The sequence below is a fragment of the Tamandua tetradactyla genome, chromosome 12 (genome assembly GCF_023851605.1).
Source record: "Tamandua tetradactyla isolate mTamTet1 chromosome 12, mTamTet1.pri, whole genome shotgun sequence".
Taxonomy (NCBI): Eukaryota; Metazoa; Chordata; class Mammalia; order Pilosa; family Myrmecophagidae; genus Tamandua; species Tamandua tetradactyla.
The window spans coordinates 61,530,714-61,549,995 of record NC_135338.1 but is presented as its reverse complement, the minus strand read 5'-3'; the positions used below and the strand labels follow the sequence as shown (position 1 = coordinate 61,549,995).

The window sequence follows — 19,282 nt, the reverse complement described above, 5'->3', positions numbered from 1 at the left end:
TTAACCCATGTTAGGAATTTCACTGAAATCAGTTTCTGTAACCAGTGTAACTTGTTTATGATTATGATGACTAGAATTCAACTGGGCTAGGTAAATTAAATCCAAATCTCAGAATTTCCATTTGGAAGAAGAGTGGAGAACAGAACTAGGTACTGATTCAAAGGGGTAGGGTAGCTGGAAGAAAGTGTCACGTTGGAAACTTCTAACCAAAATTACCACTAAGTGATTCCAACACTCAGCAACACACTGGTTAAATACAAATGACCTAAAACAGCCAGATCAAAGTTAATGGCCCAAGATGGAAGGTGTGGAGAAACAAAGTCTAGCCAACACCACCCATAAAGGGGGCACACACTATGAAATACTTCAGCAGGACAACCAATTCATCATCTTTTTTTTTTGGTGCATGGTCCAGGAAGCAAACCCAGGTCTCCCACATAGAAGGCAACGTTCCACCACAGAACCACTGTGCACCCCAATTCATCTTCTTTTTTTACCCCATAGGCAGGCACTGGGAATCAAACCCGGGTCTCCAGCATGGCAGGCAAGAATTCTGCCACTGAGCCACTGTCACACTGCCCCATCTTCATTTTCAAAACATTCTTTGCTTTTGCATATAATACTAATAAAAAGGTAAAAAAGTATAAGTCCCTGCACCATCCCTGCCTCCTAGCCATTCATTCATTTTCCTTCTATGATACTAAAGTGAAAATCACTCCCGATCTAGTTTGAGAGGCAAAGCAAAGACTCCCCCAAATAACCTAAAGTCAAAAAGATACAACTCAAGTAACTAAGTAGAAAGGATGGGAAGTACTCTACAGGTCCAGAAGGGGTCAATCAATGGCATCTCACCTGCCCTCCACATTTCAACAAAATTGGTTTTCTCAGAATGTACTATTCCATGTCTGAAAAAAGGCTAACTAATAAACTAATCTACCTTCTCACCCTTCTCTCATAACCCATCTAAATCCAGACCATCTCCAAAGTCCAGATGAAGATCGCTTTTCTTCAAGAGGCCTTTTGTTCCTGTCACTACAGCCTCCACTCTGAACCCTGCTTCACCATTTATTAAATAATGAGAACACCACCTATCTTAGGCTCAAACACACACTAAATGCCATCCATTGACTCCTCAAGTGCAGTGCACTTTTCTCTTCCCCTCCTAGGTTAAAGGACAGTACCAGGTCTTATGTTGTTTGGTAATAGCTATGATGCCTTTCATATAACAGGGACTTGGCCAAGTAGCTGCAGACTAAAGCACAAGGGATGCTAGTCCATGTATTAGTTTCCTGTTACAGGCATATATAACAAATCACAAAATCTTAAAACATTTTTTTGAAATTAAAAAAAAAAACCTACAAAATTTATTCTCTTACAATTCTGAATCAGCAGACAGAGGGCCAAAATCAGCTTTACTGGGCTAAAATCAATGTGTCAGCAAGACCAATTCCTTCTGGAAGTTCCAGGGAAGAATCTGGCCCCTTGCACCTTCGTTTTCCACGTTCTGGAAGTCCCCTGCATTCCTGGGCTCAAGACCCCTTCTTTGAATCACTCCAACTTCTTGGTTAAATACTCAGGTCCTCACCTCTCCTACACTTCCTTTTCTTTAGTCAATTTCTCCCCCTGCCTCTACCAATAAGGACATTTGTGAGGACATTAATCTAGGATAATTTCCTCATCTGAAAATCCTTAATCACATCTTCAAAATTCCTTTTACCATATGAAGCAATATGCACAAGTTTCAAGAAATTAAAACCTGGATATCTTTGGAGACCATTATTCAGCCTATCAGTATGTTAACCACATAAATCAAAGACGCTGCCCTTCAGTATGATTTCTAAACTAAATGTCAACTCATACATAACAGCCACATTCAAATTATTATTGTATTTCATTTATGCTACTGGACTTTCTTTTCCTTCACAGTTTACACTTCTAAAATTGGGATTTTAGCAATTAGATAACATAAGGTATTCTCCCATGAGGCTTAATGATTATGTTCAACTTTTTTAAAAAGCTACCATAAACATGTCAAGACCACAGCAAGTTAACCATCTTTATTGGATTAAATTTTTTTTTAATTAGGTTACATTTTAAGACTCTGGCAGCTCTAAGACCCCACTGAGAAATATGACTATACTTGGTTGAATACCAAGTCACTGGGCATTACTGTTACTCAGTGGTCCCCTCTGTATGTCAAGCAGCTTATTTCAGAATTCAGAACTAAGAAAAGCATGATTTCCTTAGAAGTTTTTGTCATCTTAATGTATCAGATAAAGGTGGTATAATTGCCTAAATTTTTACCTTGATTGCAAAGTACAGACACCACAAGTGGGTTGACGCTGCTTCCTTTTTCTCTTGATCCTGATTTTCTGTTTACACTAATTAACCTTTTTATTTGTTTATTCACCACAGGCACCACCCAAAACTTCAGTGAAACTGGCACAAGCTAAATATTTAGACTTCACTGTTAAGCAACAGGTAAATATCAGACATAGGCTATTTCTCACTTTTTTCTAAGTCTTTAAAAAGGGACATGTCATTAACTGAGTGCAAATGTCATATTTCTCAATCCAAACAAAACCTTTGAGGTATTAACCCTGTGTTTATGGCTAAAGAAAGCGAGCCTTAGAAATGTCAAGTAATAGTTCTAAAGAAACACAGTAAATGGCAGATTTAGAATTTCAACCAACACCTGACTCTAAAAACTTTTTCCAACCTTCTAACCCTTCTCTACTTTCTCCCAACAATTAATATTTCTTTTCCATCTATGTAGGAATAGACCCAAAACATGGTATTTTGGTCTATAAAAGACATGATTCTCCCTTGTGGGACAATTTCCATGCATCCATTCACTCAATTATTTATCAAGCATCTTCTATGCCTCATGCTATTCTAGGCTGCAGGGATACAGGACAGAGCTTACATTCCTCAAGAAGCAATAGACAATAACAAATTTTTTAAAAGTCACACAATTTCCGATATTACTACAAAGAACATAAAAACAGGTGATGGGATAGTGAGGGGATGAGGGAGTGCAAATTTGGATCCACCAACAGGAAGGCCTCTTAGAGCTAAGACTTGAATAACAAGACACTAAGAATGCAAATACCTCCCATCATCCAGTGTACTGGAAGCAGATATAACAGCAAATGCAAAGGAACAAATTCAAGGCACTGAAAGAAGGCCAGTAAAACTGGGGCGTAATAACAGCAGAGATGTCAGAAAAGAAAGCAGAGGAAGTTTCATGGCCTTGCAGGTTACGATAAGGAGCTTGGATTTTACTGAAACAGGGTTTCTGAGGGATTTTTAGGCAGACATGCAATATCTGATTAGTAAATCCAGAAAATCTCAGATTATGTGTGACTAGATCTACAGAGGTAAAATTAAGAGGCCCTGTTTTAGCCCATGTTAAGAATTTAGGAATTTAATGTAGGAACCAAATTTATTACCACAAATTAGAAATGTTAACAACTAAATAAATAAAAAACTAATTGAGTATATGCTTCCTATTGTGACGTAGGAACTTGTAAAGGAAAATTTCTTTGCTAAAAGGAGTTGAAAGTCATTTTAGGGATCTCCCTACTCTGACAATTCATTTTACAAAGATCTGAAGGTCAAAAAGGGGGGAGAAATGAGGCAAAATAAAGTATCAATGGCTGAGAGATTTCAAACAGAGTTGAGAGGTTCTCTTGGAGGTTATTCTTACACATTATATAGATATTACCTTTTTATAAGGTAAATCGGAGAGGCTGGAGGGAAGTGCCTGAAAATGTAGAACTGTGTTCCAGTAGCCATGTTTCTTGCTTTCGCAATGTGACTATGTAATTGTGGAAACCTTGTGTCTGACGCTCCTTTTATCTACGGTACAGACAGATGAGTAAAACATATGGATTAAAAATAAATAATAGGGGGAACAAATGTTAAAATAAACTTAGTAGACTGAAATGCTAGTGATCAATAAAAGGGAGTGGTAAGGGGTATAGAAAAAAATAGGGGAAACAAAGGCTAAAATATATTGGGTAGATGGAAATACTAGCAGTCAATGGGGAGGGTGAGGGGTATGGTATGTATGAGATTTTTTATTTTTTCTTTTCATTTCTTTTTCTGAATTGATGCAAATGTTCTAGGAAATGATTATAGTGATGAATATACAACTATGTGATAATATTGTAAGTTTCTGATTATATACCAAGAATGGAATGATCATATGGTAAGAACGTTTGTGTCTGTATGTTTTGTTTTTAAAAAATTAAAAAAAAAAAAAAAAAAGAAGAATCTTGAAACATAAAGAATAAAGAAATTTCTCTCTAAGCTCAAATCTAAAGGAAAATTACTGCCCTACCCCCTCACGCAGGACATGATATTCAGGGGTGAAAGTCTCTCTGGTGGGGCGTGGCTCCCAGGGATGAGTCTGGCTCTGGCACTGTGGGATCAACAAAGCCTTCTGGACCAAAAAGGGGAAAAGAAGTGTAGTGTAATAAAATAAGGCATCAGTGGCCAAGAGAAAGCAAATGTAGTCAAGAGGTTATTCTGGAGGCTAATGCGAGCTTCAGTTAGATAGTGCTAATTGCCATGGTTTGCTAAACCCCAACCAACATCACTCCTGTTACCTCTTAAGAACACCCAGGGCTCGAACTGAGACTCTATAAAAGTTTCACACACTGTTTGCTTTCCTGAAACCTATAATTTCAGGAGAGTTCCTAGGTCAGATAAATCCTGAAACCCAGAGGGACAAGCCTCTCCAAGATTATCAATTAATCACATTGCCCTGTCCTTTAGTGTCAACACCCCTTCTCAATATGAAAAAGTATGAATGGGCCCAAAGATCCCTATAGATTGGGAGAAGGATCAAAGCAGAAGGAAAAGATATAACAGAAAAAATAGAATTTAACAAACGAGAATGAGTGCTGAATCACTATATTTATATTCCTTCTAGCTCCCAGTGTTTTGGAGCAGCTAGAAGGGAAAATCTAAGATGACGGAATGGTAGCTCATGACGAACTCTGGTATCTGTTCTGTAACTACCCATTGAAGTGTGCTTTGAAAGTTGCTTTTTTTTAATTTGCTTTGTATACACCTTGTATATACATTATATTTTACAATAAAAGCATTTTAAAAATTAATTAATTAATTAAAAAGATCCGAAGGTCAGAAGTTAAAAGACAAACCAAGGCCATATACTTTCGTCTATGGCCTCTCTAGAAGAAATGTGATGCTGTTATATAGTATGATTTCCGGACCTCACTGGGCTTGTTATATGTAACAGAAAAGGACCTACTAACATAGGATTCTTAGGGTTACAAAATGGTCACCCTCCACTTCTGGTCCACCATACACACGAACATATAAACCTACAGAAATGAAAGTCAACTAACTTCCACTATCTACCTACTTCTTCCTAATATTCTGCTAACAGTAATGAAATTCACACGTGATTTTCAAAATCCAAGTACTGTTTCAGATACCAAAATTTTAAAATGCGAGGTTTGGATGTTTATCCAGCAATACTATAAAATACAACTTACTGGTAAATATTTAGTTTTAATTTTAAGTGTTTTAAAAATTACAGAAATTTTCATTTTCACTTACTCTTCCCCACATAAAATGGTAAGATAGATGCTCAACCTAGTGCATATAATAGAATTGGTAAGAGCATAGAGAGAATAATATGGTCACCTGGAAAGAGCAGCTCAGGAATTAACCAAAAGAATGCAAATTTTCCGAAACGTTCAATCTAATCAGTGTTCTGCTGCCAATAGTCTATTATGGGCCTTTAACTTTTCCAGCCTTAAAACAGACCAAAAAGTCTTACTAAGTAGACTTCAAACATAAAACAAAACAAAAAATCCAACAAGCAAAAATGATTTTTAAAATATCCACCTAATTGCTAGGAGGCTGGCATTTGTCCGCCCCACCCCCTACCACCTTCTCTTCCTAAAGCCGAAAATGCTCATTGCGGTTAGTTCCGGAGACCTGACCTTTTCCCGATGTGGATTTTTTTTTCCTTTTCCCATGGGAAGAGGTGGCTGTTGACAGTGCGAGGGAAAACAAAAGGTTAAAAATCTAGAGTGGGGAGTCAGGCAGCACAAGAGGCTTTATCAGGAAGTTAAGGCTTCAAGAGTCCCAGATGAGGAAAAAGGATCTACGATAAAGGCTGCCCTCTGGAGGTCAGAAGGATGACTTGACTGCTTTGGAGGGCTGCTTTGATTTGGCTCCACGGGAATCTGTTTTTGGTATCTCTACTGCTAATGTAATGATAAATAGCACAGTATAAAATGAAGAGATGAAAAACCCATATAGGAATGGCAAATGACCAAAACTAATAATTTTTAGCAAATCTGAACTTACTGAATCTATAAAATTAAGAAGAATTTAATACTCCTCCACCTTTCAATTTACTGATTTTAATATCCAAAGGTCTTCTGGTCTTAAATGTTTTGCTCAATCTAGAACAAAGTGGTTCTATATTCAGTCTAAAATAACAGCAGCCTTAGTAAAGGTCACAATTTCTAACTACATGAAATCTTGAGATTTTAAAACTTTCCAGGTTTCTCTCAAAACTAAATGTTTTAAATGCTCAGGTCTTATTCATTAGCTTCCCTACTTAATTTCATAATAAACTTTATAAAATGGGAAATCACTCTTATAATGGTGGTGACTATCTAAGGAAAAAAAGACATGAGTGTGGTCTAAATCTGGTAGCACTGAAATATTCACTGACTTTAAAACAGCTGATTGAAAATATTCCAAACGCAACTGAACTGTAATCAAATATTGAAACATGCTCAGCCTACCCAGACCATAATTTTCTCACTTGCAAAAACAAGCAGTTTCTGTGATACAGCTATACAATGGACTATTATTCAGGCATAAAACTGAATAAAGTACCAATACATTTACGACATGGATGAACCTTGAAAACATGCTTAGAAGCCAGACACAAAAGGCCACACATTGTATAATTCCATAATATGAAATTCCCAGAATAGGCAAATCACAGAGAGAGAGTAGACTAGTTGTTGCGGGAGGTGGGGGGTGGGTGAGGGAGCAACTGGTAACAGGTACAGGGTTCCCTGTTAGGATGAGGAGAACTTCTGGAATCACTCAATGGTGACGGATGCTCAACCTAATGCATATATTAAAAGACTACTGACTCCAGATGGGTCTGGACCAGGTAAGTCCTGAATGCAGAGGGGCCAGCCCTTCCAGAATATCAACTGGTTCCATCCCCCTATCCCATATTATCAACAGCCCCTTCCAATATGAAAAAGTTATAATGGGCATAGCACAAATATCCCCAAAAGTGGGAGAAAGATCAAAGGTGATGGTGGAGTTATACACAGAAGGTAGGGTTTAACAAATGAGTATGAGTGCTGAATCATTATACTGATATTTCTTTTAGCCTCTAGTACCTGAGAGCAGCCAGAAAAAAAAAAACTAAAACTGTGGAACTGTAATCCATACCAAACTCTGAAATCTGTTCTACAACTAATTGTTGCAATGTACTCACTGCTTTTATGTATGTATATTATTTAATGAGAAGGAATATAACAAAGAAAGGATTTAACAAATGAGTATGACTGCTGAATCATTATATTGGTCTTTCTATTGGTCTCCAGTGTCTTAGAGCAGCTAGGAGAAAAAAAGAAAAAATCGTGGAACCGTAACCTAAACCAAACTTTAAAATCTGTCCTATCACTACTTATTAAAATGTACTTGGAAATTTATTGGTTTTTTTGTATATATGCTATATTTCACAACAAAAAACCAAACCAACAAAAAGTGAGTGGGTAAGGGAGAGTTGAAACAATAAGCTTAAAAAAAAAAAAGATACTGAACTGTATATTTAAAAAAAGGTAAATTTTACGGCTTGTGTATTATGTTTTAGTTAAAAAGGGTGGGAGGCAGGTACAATTAGATCTCTAAGAACCCTTCAGGTTTAAAATCTGCATTCACAATCTGGTGTTATTTTTCAGGTCTAAAGATGAAACTATATTCAGAATTTGAACTTGGGATATGCATAGTTCACCACAAGCTATCGAGTTTCTCTTTGGTAACAAGTCCAAACTACAAAAACAAAGAAAGGAGCTGGTTAACTACAAAACACATCTGAAAATAGGCCACATAATGTTTTTTTTAACCTTCATATACTTATAATACCTTTTACACATAGTTCTCTGTAACGTGTTAGACAGCCAACTCTCCAAAGAAATGGACATTAAAATACCCCCAAACTGTGCCACCGTGTAAGCAGCCACTTACACAGGGATTTCAAATGTTGACTTAATTGCAAATTAACTCTTATTAGCAAAGCCTCGCAGACTTTCTTCTGATTGGCTGACTCGATTCATTCCCATTCACCAAGCAAAGCCATACATCACCAAGTTTTCTGAGTTTAGAAAAAGGTAGGTTAGCAATTTGGTGTGAATTAAGACTGAATGCAGAACATGTAAAACATGCAAATTTTCTAAGTTATTGTAAAATCAGAATGACCACATCAGGAGGTAAGTAAATTTAGTTTTATTTAGAGAATCTATCTTTACCTAGACATCTAATTTCAAATGGTATCCTGAATTCAGCAAATTCAACAATAACCAAAACCCGTTCCCTTCAATCCATTCCTATTAATGGAAAACCACTGCTTTATTTCCCACATAAACAGTGCATTAGCATTGTGAGCTACCAAAATATACGGAAGGTCTCTTACGATAACATTAAGTACTAAGGTAAGGTATGTTTCAGGTAAACATACATTCTGCCAAACTCAAAATTACTACTCAGAACAACAGCGCCAGGCAACACTTGCTAACAGATTTTGGTAGTTACTCCAATCCCTTCACTCAGTGGGCTCTGAGTTCCAGTTTCAGGTATGGTAATTTGGGAGCTTTCACTAGACACAACGGGACTAGCTTTTCAGCCTAGCCTTTCTATCTTCTACATTTCACTCATTTCTCTGAATCTTAATCTTGTATTAATTCAAAGGTCACCATATTTTGAGGCTCTACCCAATTCTGAGTTTTTATGTAACAGCTTTAAAATAATTATGGAGAGGGGGCTCTACGACGTATATTTAGAGTTACATTTAATCATTCTAGGTGCTGGATTAACTACCTAAAATAGAATTATTCTCAATCTCTAGTTAATATACCAACAATTTAGTGGACGGCACGTTTAAGGGATACTAATGTTAACAACAACAAAAAGAAAACAGCAAAAGACCATGAGGGAGACCCAGGTTCGATTCCCGGTGCCTGCCCATGTGAAAGGAAAAAAAAAAAAAAGACAGCACCATGAATACGTAACAACTTTTCTTCTTCTTTAATACACCGGCAGGCACCGGGAAACGAACCCGGGTCTCCGGCACGGCAGGCGAGAACTCTGCCACTGAGCCACCATGACCAGCCCAGTAAAAGTACTAAAGTAAAAACGAAAAGATTCCACATGTGCAAATAAGTCCTTTTTGCCCTAGATATTTTTCTGGCCTCTCTTCAAAGCAATATTAGAACAGTGAAAGACGTTTTCCTGAATGTTTCTTTTAACCGGGAAAATAAGGAGATAACTTTCTGCCAAGTAAAAAAAAAGCATTCAAAGTTTAAGAGTACTCTAATTAAATCTCCATAACTGTGCGAGTGAACAACCAATTTACAAAGAACCAATACTTAAAAAAAAACCCAACTCTATGAAATCTTAAAAGACTAAGAATTATCCGTTAAAATCCAAAGCTCTTTTCCACTAGGTACTGGGGAGAGGGAGGGGGAGGGGAAAGAAGTGGGAAGGCGGAAGGGAGACAAGGCGAGGAATTCGCTGGCAACGTCGGTGGCAGGCTCCAACTGACGCGCCGAGCCCGCACACGCGAACCCGACGTGCAACACCAAGTCCCGCCCCGCAGAAAACGCAGGCTCCGGGGGTAGCGTGACCGCCCGGGCAGGGTCCAGCCGCGCGCGCTCCGAGGCTGGGAGCAAAGGGCCTGGAGGCGCCCACGCGCGTGGCGCTCCCCTCCCTCCTTCTGGAAGGTGCCTTCCCGGGAGCAGTTGAGAATCAAGGGAGATGGGGGTCGGCAGGGCGTGGAGTGTTGGGGGGAGGGAGGCCACTGGGGTGGAGTGGGAGTTAGCGTCGCCCCCCAGAGGACAGAGAGAGAAAGGCAGTGCGGCGCCGGGTGTCGGCCTGTACACCACAGGGCCCGGCGAGGCCCGGCCGCTGGCGCTGCCCCACCCCAGCCCCGTGTCCCCTCAACGCTCTGTCGGCGTCCGCCCCTGGGGTCGGGTGCGGCTGTCTACCACGCGGTGCGGGGATCGCCGAGTCCGTTGCTCTGCGCGCGGTCCGCGCCCGCCCCTCCCCCGCTCGCCCCGCCCGCCGCTTCCCCCTCTCGGAGAAACTACGCCATTGCGGCCTAGGCGCGCCCGGCCGCCGCCTCCCCCCCCCCCCCCGCCGGCCCGGCCGCCATCTTTCGACCCGCCGCCCCGGCCCGCCGCTGCCGCCGCCGCGCCCCCGTCGCCGCCCGGCCCGCCATCTTTTGGGGCCGCCATACTTGCCCTGGCGAAGAAGATGGCGGCGCCCATCACACACATAAAACATGGCTTCCCTTCAAAACAAAAACATCCCGGGGCCGGGGGCTCGCGGCCGGCGCTCACCTGAGGACCACATGGTGACGGAGAACTCGCCCTCAAGGGTCTTGATCTGCACCTGCTTCTGCTCCCACTTCTTGTTGCCCGGGTCGGCGCCGCCACCGCCCGCCGCCCCGGCCCCGCCGCTCAGGTAACTCTTCTTGCCGCTCTTCTTGCCGCCGCCCTTCTTGACGCGGCCGCCGCCCGACGACGACGAGCCGCCACCGCTGCTCTTCCCGGCCGCCGCCACGGTGACTAGCGTCTGCTCAATGTAGTCGTCGTCGCCGCCGGCCGGTGCGGGCACCGGGATGAGGATTTGGTCCTCGAAGCCGTCCTCGGCGCGCAGCCCATCTGAGTCGTCGCCGCCCACCACCTCCTCGCGCGTCTGCACCAGGATCACCTCTTGGTGGTGGTGCACCTGGGTCGGGTCGTCGGTGACGAGCGGCTGCAGCGCGATCATGGGCGGGTGGTGGTGGTGGTGATGATGGTGGTGGTGGTGGCCGGCGTGCCCGTGGCCGCCCCCGCCGCCGTGGTCGCCGCCGCCGCCGTCCTCGTCGTCGTCGTCGTCCTCCTCCTCCTCGCCCACCACCGTGGTCTCGATGGTCTCCACCGGGATGGTCTCCACCTCGATCTCGTGTAGCTCCACGATCTCGGCCGGCATCTCCGAGCCGTCCGTGGCGATGTAAAGGGTGTCGCCCGAGGCCATGGCTGAGGGCTCCGCAGCCGCGGCCGCCGCGGCCTCCGCTCCTCAGCTGCGGGCGGGCGGGCAAGGAGGCGGCCGGCCGTGGGGAAGGAAGGCAGAGGGAGGAAGGCTGCGAGCGGGCGGGGGGAGAGGGGGCGGGCGACTGGGGGGAAGGGGCGGGCGCCGCGGCGGCGGGGCTCCCCCGCCTCCCTCGCCTCCGTGAGCCCCGCGCTCGCTTGGCCGCTGCTCGTTCCGGTCCCCGCCTCGCCTCGGCCGCCCGCCCTGGCCGCGCCTCCTCCCGCCCTCCGGACCGGCGCTCAGCTTCCCCCTTCCTCCAGCGCCTCCGCCTCCTTCCACACAAATACCAACTCCTCAGCCCGAGCCCAGATCTCGCCGCCGCCGCCGCCACACTCCGCTCGGGGTCTGCCTCGCGAGACTTCCGCGCTGGCCTCGACCCGCCCCGCCTCCTTTCCACTGGCTCGATTGCCCTCTCGCTCCTCCCTTTCTGCCAATCTATCTTTCTCCTTCGGCAATGCGATCCCACCCACTCACCCGAGCTTCTCGGGGATTGGGGCTAGCGTACAGGGAGTGGGATGGTCCGCGCGCGCGCTGGCTGGCCAGCGGCGCGTGACGTCAGCGTACCGCCGCCGCCACCGCCACCGCCACCGCCACCTGCTGCCTTGGTTGCGCGGCTCCCGCCCGCCGCGGTGCAACTGCAACAAAACTCGCCGCTTCAAGCCAGGGCCACACTCGGGAGCGGGCGTCACCGTTGCAGTCGCAGTTCCGGGAAGCCGGTGAGCGGTTCGCGCGGCCAGGTAGCTGTGAGAGGGCGGGCTGAGAAGGGCGGAAGGACCCGACTGAATGCGGAGCGAGGCTTGGGGCGGCCCCGGGGCCGTACGGCGGAGCGGCCGGCGCGCGTGCGGCCGCTCGTCGCCCCAATAAAGTCTGTTTTGACGAGAACCGCCTGTATTTCTTTTTTCGCTTCGGGCAGTGCCGGCTCTTGCCGCCTGGCTGCGGGGTGAGTGGCGGGCCGAGCGAACAAAGGCGGGAGGGCAGGAGTGGAAAATGTCCGCCGACGGCCGCGCTCGCCGCGGCTCCCGCGTCTCGCCCCGGGTACCGCGTCCCCGCGCCCAGCAAGGTCCGCGGGGCCCAGCGCGGGTGGGCAGCGCGCGGGCTGGGGCGGCCATGGGCTTGGCGGAAGCGTCGCGCGGAACGCCAGGTCCACCGTTGGGAGGATGTCCGTTATCCTTTTGTGACCCGCGGAAACCTGAGAAGGAGCCGTTGGGTGCCTGTTTCCCGGTAGATGTTAGAGCTGCAGGGTCCCTGCAGCTCTCGCTGTGTGGTTCCGCTATTTATAGCTCCCTAAAATTTCCTTCTGAGCTGCTCTTTCTTCGCTGTCCAGCCAATCATTGCTTTCCGTGCCCACCGTCTTCACCTATTTTTCTTTCATAGATGCTCCCATCAGTCTTTGTTTCGTCGTTGAAAATTCCACATTTTTTTTCCAGGCACGAATCAGCGGCAAGTTAAACCTTCCCGAATGGCTACATCGCAGCAAAGTGGTTTTTGCCCTTATCCATCCTTTTGGGCGACCAGACCGTTGCTTTAAAGCATTGCAAATAAAGATTTACTGGTTTTAAAGTAAATCTTGAAAAAACTGAAAACTTGGAGGCGGTGTGTCTTTATTGTACTCTGTTGGCCTATTTAATGTTCATATGAATTTGTTCGACGTCAATCTAATCAACTTTTTTTTTTTTTGTAATAGTGAAGGACCAGTTGACGCCAGTGTGTATTTTGAACTGTAACATATCAGTATTAGATCCAACTGGTGAAAAACAGCCGGTTTCCTCTTGGGAACGTATTAGAGAAAAGTTTGTACGTTCTAATTAAAAAATGACTCTTACCTAATGTAGTTCGTACTTTTTTCTAAATGATAATGGTCTTCCTTTTTTTTTTGAGAATATTAGTATAAGGAATGAAAAATAGATGTGGGGGAGGAATTAACGTTTTCTCTTTAAATCTGAGTTTTAAAATCAGTAATTTCCCTTGGTGGGCTGCACCCACACAGTTTGGCAAAGTCAAATCTGTTGAATTAAGTCATCCTGACTTTGTAGCTTATAAATTCTGCATAAATATTTCACAAATGAAAACCAGTTGTGGGAGAGCTTTCAGTACCTTAATGCTTCGTTATTTCACTTTCTCTACTCTCTAGTAATTGATGGGAAAATGTCTTTGTAAGTAGCTAAAATTTCCCCATAGATACCAAGATAGCAAGAGAAATAGGGGAAGTACACAATTAGGCAGCCTAGCTGCTGAGTTATAGATCAGTAGATGTTCACAATCAAGTGGAGAAAACTATCACTCCAGAAGAGAGGTAGTTGAGAAAGCACTAGGACGCTCCAAAGTACTCTCCTAGCACCTACACTACGAATAGCTTTTGAAACTTGCCCCAGAGCAAGTAAGCCTTAATATTTGTGTGGTAGAAGATATTCTTCCTTCCATTCTTTAGTTTAAAGGAGTATTTATGACCAGACATGCAAAGACATTGTACTGTATTGACTAGCCTACTAGAACTAGCTGTTGAAGGTGAAAATGAAAAAGGTTAAAATGTAGTTTCAGAACCATGGGACTCCAGAGATGGAGCGGATGAATTGGGCCAGTGAGTATGCTAAACTCCTAGAGTCCTTGTGTATTTCTTTTGCTTTGGCAACAAGAAAATGAGTAGTGTTGATTAAACTGGTATTTCTCTGACACCGGTGTTTGTGTGCTTTTATCCTTCCAACTAATGGGGCAAGGGTTATGGCTGGTTGTCTGCAACACAACACATGGAATGATTGCCTTTTGATTCACATAACAAAATGAAGTTTCAAGCACCGTGACAACTTTCTGAAAAGCTTCCATATACCAGGGAAATGAGTATCAGCAACGATAGAAGAAAGTATAATATTGGAAGAATCATGACAGTTGTACAAAGCTGTCTAGAATCTCTGAGTCAGAACACACCAATGACAGAGGAGATGTAACGAATATTCCGTAAAGAATGTGTCCTTTGGCCACTTGTTCAGGACAGTTGTAGGACAAAGATGTGGACTGTTAGCCAGCAGCTCCTTTGACATCTCATCTTTCTCATATCCCGGTAGTTGCTTCTCTGAAACCTCCGTAAGTGCTTACACTTGGTTTTAGGAGCAGATAATTTAGGAAGGGACACGTGTAAGGAGAGTGGAAAGTGGGAGTGGTTGGAAGAAGAAAGTGAATTAAGAGTTGGCTGGTACTTCACTTTCCCTGCTCTGTTAACAGAATCTCATCAATTATAGGGAGGTTGACTGTTAAATTGAATTCTACCCTATTTTTATTTCTAACAGATTGGGATTGATTCAAGCAATAAACTCATGCTAAATAATTTCTCTTACCACAAACTAATTTCATTGCCTCAAGAAATTTCTTTTCCCCATCCATTCTAATGTCTAGTTCTTTTGAAGTTACTTCAAGTAGTAATTTGGTGCTCTACATCAATTACAGTATTGAGCATGTTAGAACAGAATATCTAGTCCAGTCTCTTGGCTTTGCAGAATAGGAAATCGACTGAGGAAGGGAAAGGACCTTCAAGATCACATTGCAATTTAGTGATGAGGTTGCAGCTAGAACTTGAGTTTCCTGTATTTTGTTAAACTGCAGGTCTCCGTGGAAGGACCCTGTTCCAGTTCACATCCCTGACAAGTTTCTGATGGAATAGTTAGAAAAAACAAGATGAACATTTGCATGTCTAAATTAATTACCCCAAATTAAATGAAAAGCTAGGTGCTGGTTTTTTTGATCTAAACTATAATTTTTTTTTTTTTGGTTGTAGAAAAGTACAGGGATACTTGTACCCCCCAAAAATCAATGTATTTATTAGATTTGAAGTTTAAATTAGGGTGAAATATCCTAACCATATATGTTAATTGGTAAGGTCTTTATCTGTAAATCTGAGTTAACACCTTTTCTTCTATGTCCTTCAGTTTTATAAGGTCTTAGTTAAATTCTTCTTTGAGGCCAAATGGTTTATCACAGTAAATGAATCTGGTTATGACCCATAAATGTGAGGAAGGTTGAACTCTTTAGTAATAATCAGTCTCCACTTTTCCTCTGCTTTGCTAGTACAGTGCCCTCCAAAGAAGAAACTAGATCACCTTATTTGTGCTGCAATTGCTCCTGCCACCTTCCCATCTGAACAAATGTATAATGAACACTTGAACAGGATGCATAGAAAATTCTAAATCAAGCCATGGTAATTTTCACAGCCACACCTCTTTTCACTCCAACCTTACTGCAGTACAGAAATGCAGGAAGTTGATTTATTCACTCGAGTGTGTGAGGCAGGTTGCATGGTGGAATGGAAAGAGTTTATGTAGACCTGGGGGTTAATTCATCCTCTACATCTATAGAGCAAGATGTGCAGCCTTTCTGATACAGACTTTATGTTCATTAAAGAGGAGTTATGTTCCCAAGGGCATTGGATGAGTCCAGCTGTTCCTTCACCATTTGATTGAGTGCCTACTGTTTGAGTAACTGAGGATACAGTTATGAACAAAATGGACATAGTACCTGTCTTTGTGAAGTCTGCAGTCTAGAGAGAGAATAGGCTGTGAACAATAATTCAAAAATACTTAAGTGTCATTTGTGATAAGTCCTGGGAAGAAGTGGGAAGTTTAGGTACAGGAAGACCTATCCTAGTCGAGTCAGGTAGAGGCCTTTTTAAGGAACGGACATTTCAGCTGTGACTTGAAGGGTGATAGTGAATATGCAATAAAGGACTTGGCTGCAACCCAGACTTTTTCTTTTTTAATGTTACTTTCTATGGGGAAAAGGAATATATAAAATAAATCATCATTTCTAAGTATTTGGGACAAGCCCTCAGAACTCAGCAAAGAAGACCTATTTTAGCCTCAGAATCATCAAGTTAACAAACTAATCCCCTAAAATTGCTATTGAGGATGGCTGAGGTTTTGTCAACACATGGTTACAAACTCAGGTCCTACTTTAAAATTTTTTATTTTTTTTGAGCTGGTCCCTGTTCAAAGTTTCCACAGTAACTTGGGGATTATGGGGGAAATAATTTTGGAGTTCCAGAATTTAGAAGGTAGACCAGCTGTATGTATACTTACGGAGATAAAAAGTTGATCCAGGGGTATGAATAGACTCTGAAGCCACAAAAACTTGGGTTCAGGTCCTGGTCCTGATTTACATCTGAGTAATAGTCAGAAAAGGCTTTTTACCTCTAAACTCTTCATTTCTTCAGCCTTGAGACAGGAATGATAATACCAGTCTTCAGGGGCTTTAGGAACCAGCAATAATGGTAAGTAAAACATCTGCCACGGGTATGAGCTATTAAGAAAGAGGACAAAGTGTTCATGTTTTCCAGATCAGATTTATATTTCCGTCTTAACCTTCTCAGTACTCAGTGAACTGACTCCTGCTCACTCATGGCTCAGCTTCTGCACTTTAAGTTTGCATTTGTACACTGCTAGCTGTGGGGTCTAATACATTAGGCAGGACCTGGTGCTCACTCAGTTTTTTAGGGTGATAAGAACTCATTTGCTAGCTGTTGTTTGTTTTAAACAAGAGATTTGAAGTAGCAGTGATAAGGTTTTAATTTCTCTGAGCTAGTTTAAGTGGATTACTGTTAAAGGTAGGATAAACTATCTGCATTAGTGTTTTCTCTGCCAATCAGAACTCAGTTTCTTGGTGGTAGAGCTCCTCTTGAAAGTGTTTCTGTAACTGTGGCCCAGCTGCTGGTGTCTTACTGGTATTTTTTTCTCTTGTGGTACAGAGGTCTTACAGCCAGTGAGGGTAAATCCCAGAGTGCTTTATCACAGTGGGGTGCGACAGCTGCTGCTCCTGGAAATCGAGCAGCCCAGAGCTGGTGAGACAAGGAAAGAGGAGTCTGCATCACATTCCAGGGGACCACGTTCCTTTACAGAGTTGGAACTGAACTTACTTCGTACTCTTGAGGGCATAGTTTTTTCCTCCCTTATATCATGTACAATTTAACCTTGGGGATTCAGGGATGGGGGTGGGAAAGAAGGACTTCATTATATTCTAAACTGTGCCATTCTGTTTACTACTTGGGGAAGGAATTGAGTGTGTCACTGTGCTACTTTGTTTAAATGTCATTGTCAATGTGTTAAAAATGCAGTCAGGAAAAAAAAGAATGCAATTATGGATTGCTTGAATCTTTTCTAGAGATATTTCTGACCAAATCATACCAAAGGCACTGCTACCCCTGACCATCTCATTTGTTGATCTCACCCTCTCCTGTGCTCATTGGAGACCTGGTGCTTGCTCTGCAGTCCTCCTCTAACTCTAGTTGTATCAGCACCATGGTTGACTTCAGCCACCTCAGCCTCTTTTAGAGTCTGACCTCTACACTCCAGTTGCTTTTGTTTCTGCCGCTTTTCACTTGCTAGATACTGATCTTTGTCATCCCTAAGATCAGTACTACATCCAGAATCTGAGACTCCCAATGTCCCACCTCAACTGAAACCTCCTATCCTCTCTGTCTCTCATAACTGCTCTCCAATGATCTGAGGCCATTTTGGTCTCAGACCTTCAGTTTTTTAAATCCTTCTTTTTCCTTTTCCCAGACTAGAATTTATGGTTGATCACCAGCATTCTCAGCTTCCATGCTGCTTATGTCTCATAAAACATTTCTTCTATCAACCCACATCTGTCTTTATAGTTCTGAAATCCTGGGATCTACTGGAGGAAATCATGCATATATGTAGATACTTATCATGACTTATTCATGGTCTGCACCAAAGGCTGAGTGTTCTTATCACCTGACAATGTTTTTAGTTGTCCTGAGCCAACCACTTCAGCCATTTTGCTCAGCAAATTATCCAAATTACTTTCCTCATAGTCTTTAACAAATATACCTGTTCCATCTCCCCCATCTCCCTCTAGTAGCCAGATTATATTGCCTCCTACTAAGAAATTTAGTGTTTGGAATTCATTTCCTCAAATATCAGCTGTCTAGTTGTGCCCCTTTTCCTCTACAAATTAGCCAACAGGAATCCCCTTCCATTCTCAAGACATGCAATGCTGTTTCTGCCCAGGTCTTTCCTGCGCTTGTGTTCCCCTCTCCTCGTTCTTCTGGATCCCTGCCATACCACTTATCTTGTTGGGCCTTCTATTTCTCCTTGGCTACTGGCTCTTTTCCTTCAGAGTAAGTCTTTCTTGTGCTTTAAAAAACAGAAATAGGCTCTCTTGACCCTGTGTCTTTTCTTAGCTACTGCCTTCTCTTCTTTCATTCTCAACTGAGCTTCCTAAGACCCAGGTCTGTCTTCAGTGTCTTTCCTTTATCTCTTTAACACCAAATTTTATGTGTCCCGTCATTCTTCCAGATGTTCTCTCAGCAAGCTCTTGTACCCAAACAAGTGAAGACTTCTCTGACCTTGTTTACTTCTCTCTTGCATTTGACATCATCTGTTGCTTCATCTCTGGGCGTCCCCCTGCCTTTGTTTTCTTAACCTAATCACTCTTTGCTTTTTCTTCTCCAGCTTCTAGCATCTGGTTTTTCCCTCTCTATTCTCCTTGTTCTGCGTGCTTTCCTGGGTCATCTAATCTAGTCTTCTGAGTAAACCTCTGTCTCTAGTCTGGATTTTCCCCAGAGCTCTAAGTCCAGGGCCAGCTGATCCAGACACCCATACTGAAGTCCCACAATGCCCCCACCCCTCCCTGCTCAGGACTGTAGTGCAGGGCCATCACTGATGCCCCTCACTCCCTTATCTATCATATGCACTTGCCAAACTTGAGGATTTTACCCCCTAAAAACTCCTCAAAACCAACTCTTTTGCATTCTTGCTACTGCTTTCCTCACACAGGTCTTGGCTCTCTCTCATCTGAACCTTTGCTAGTCAGCTGGGCTACTTTCCTCCAGGCCTTCTTTCCCCAAGGTGCTACTGAATTTTTCTAACTGGCAAATGTGATCATATCACTCCCTGTTCAGACTCTTCAG

At 43.3% G+C, this 19,282-nt stretch overlaps 1 protein-coding gene and 1 long non-coding RNA gene across 3 annotated transcripts in view; one reads left to right on the top strand and one right to left on the bottom strand.

Moving 5' to 3' along the window:
• Positions 1-11,398, bottom strand: part of YY1 (YY1 transcription factor) — a 38,478-nt gene extending 27,080 nt beyond the window's left edge. Inside the window, exon 1 of the mRNA XM_077123520.1 lies at positions 10,635-11,398. Within this exon, the coding sequence (XP_076979635.1) occupies positions 10,635-11,313 (679 nt within the window). The 5' untranslated portion in view covers positions 11,314-11,398. The remainder of the gene's footprint in view (positions 1-10,634) is intronic.
• Positions 11,399-11,535: 137 nt separating this feature from the next.
• On the top strand, positions 11,536-19,032 carry LOC143652206 (uncharacterized). Of its 2 annotated transcripts, none has more exons than XR_013160486.1 (3): positions 11,536-12,083; positions 12,795-14,445; positions 17,096-19,032. It is a non-coding gene; the product is annotated as an uncharacterized LOC143652206 (long non-coding RNA). The 2 variants fall into 2 exon arrangements; XR_013160487.1 differs by lacking the exon at positions 17,096-19,032 and having other exon boundaries at positions 11,911-12,083; positions 12,795-12,960; positions 13,052-13,189.
• Positions 19,033-19,282: the final 250 nt, after the last annotated feature.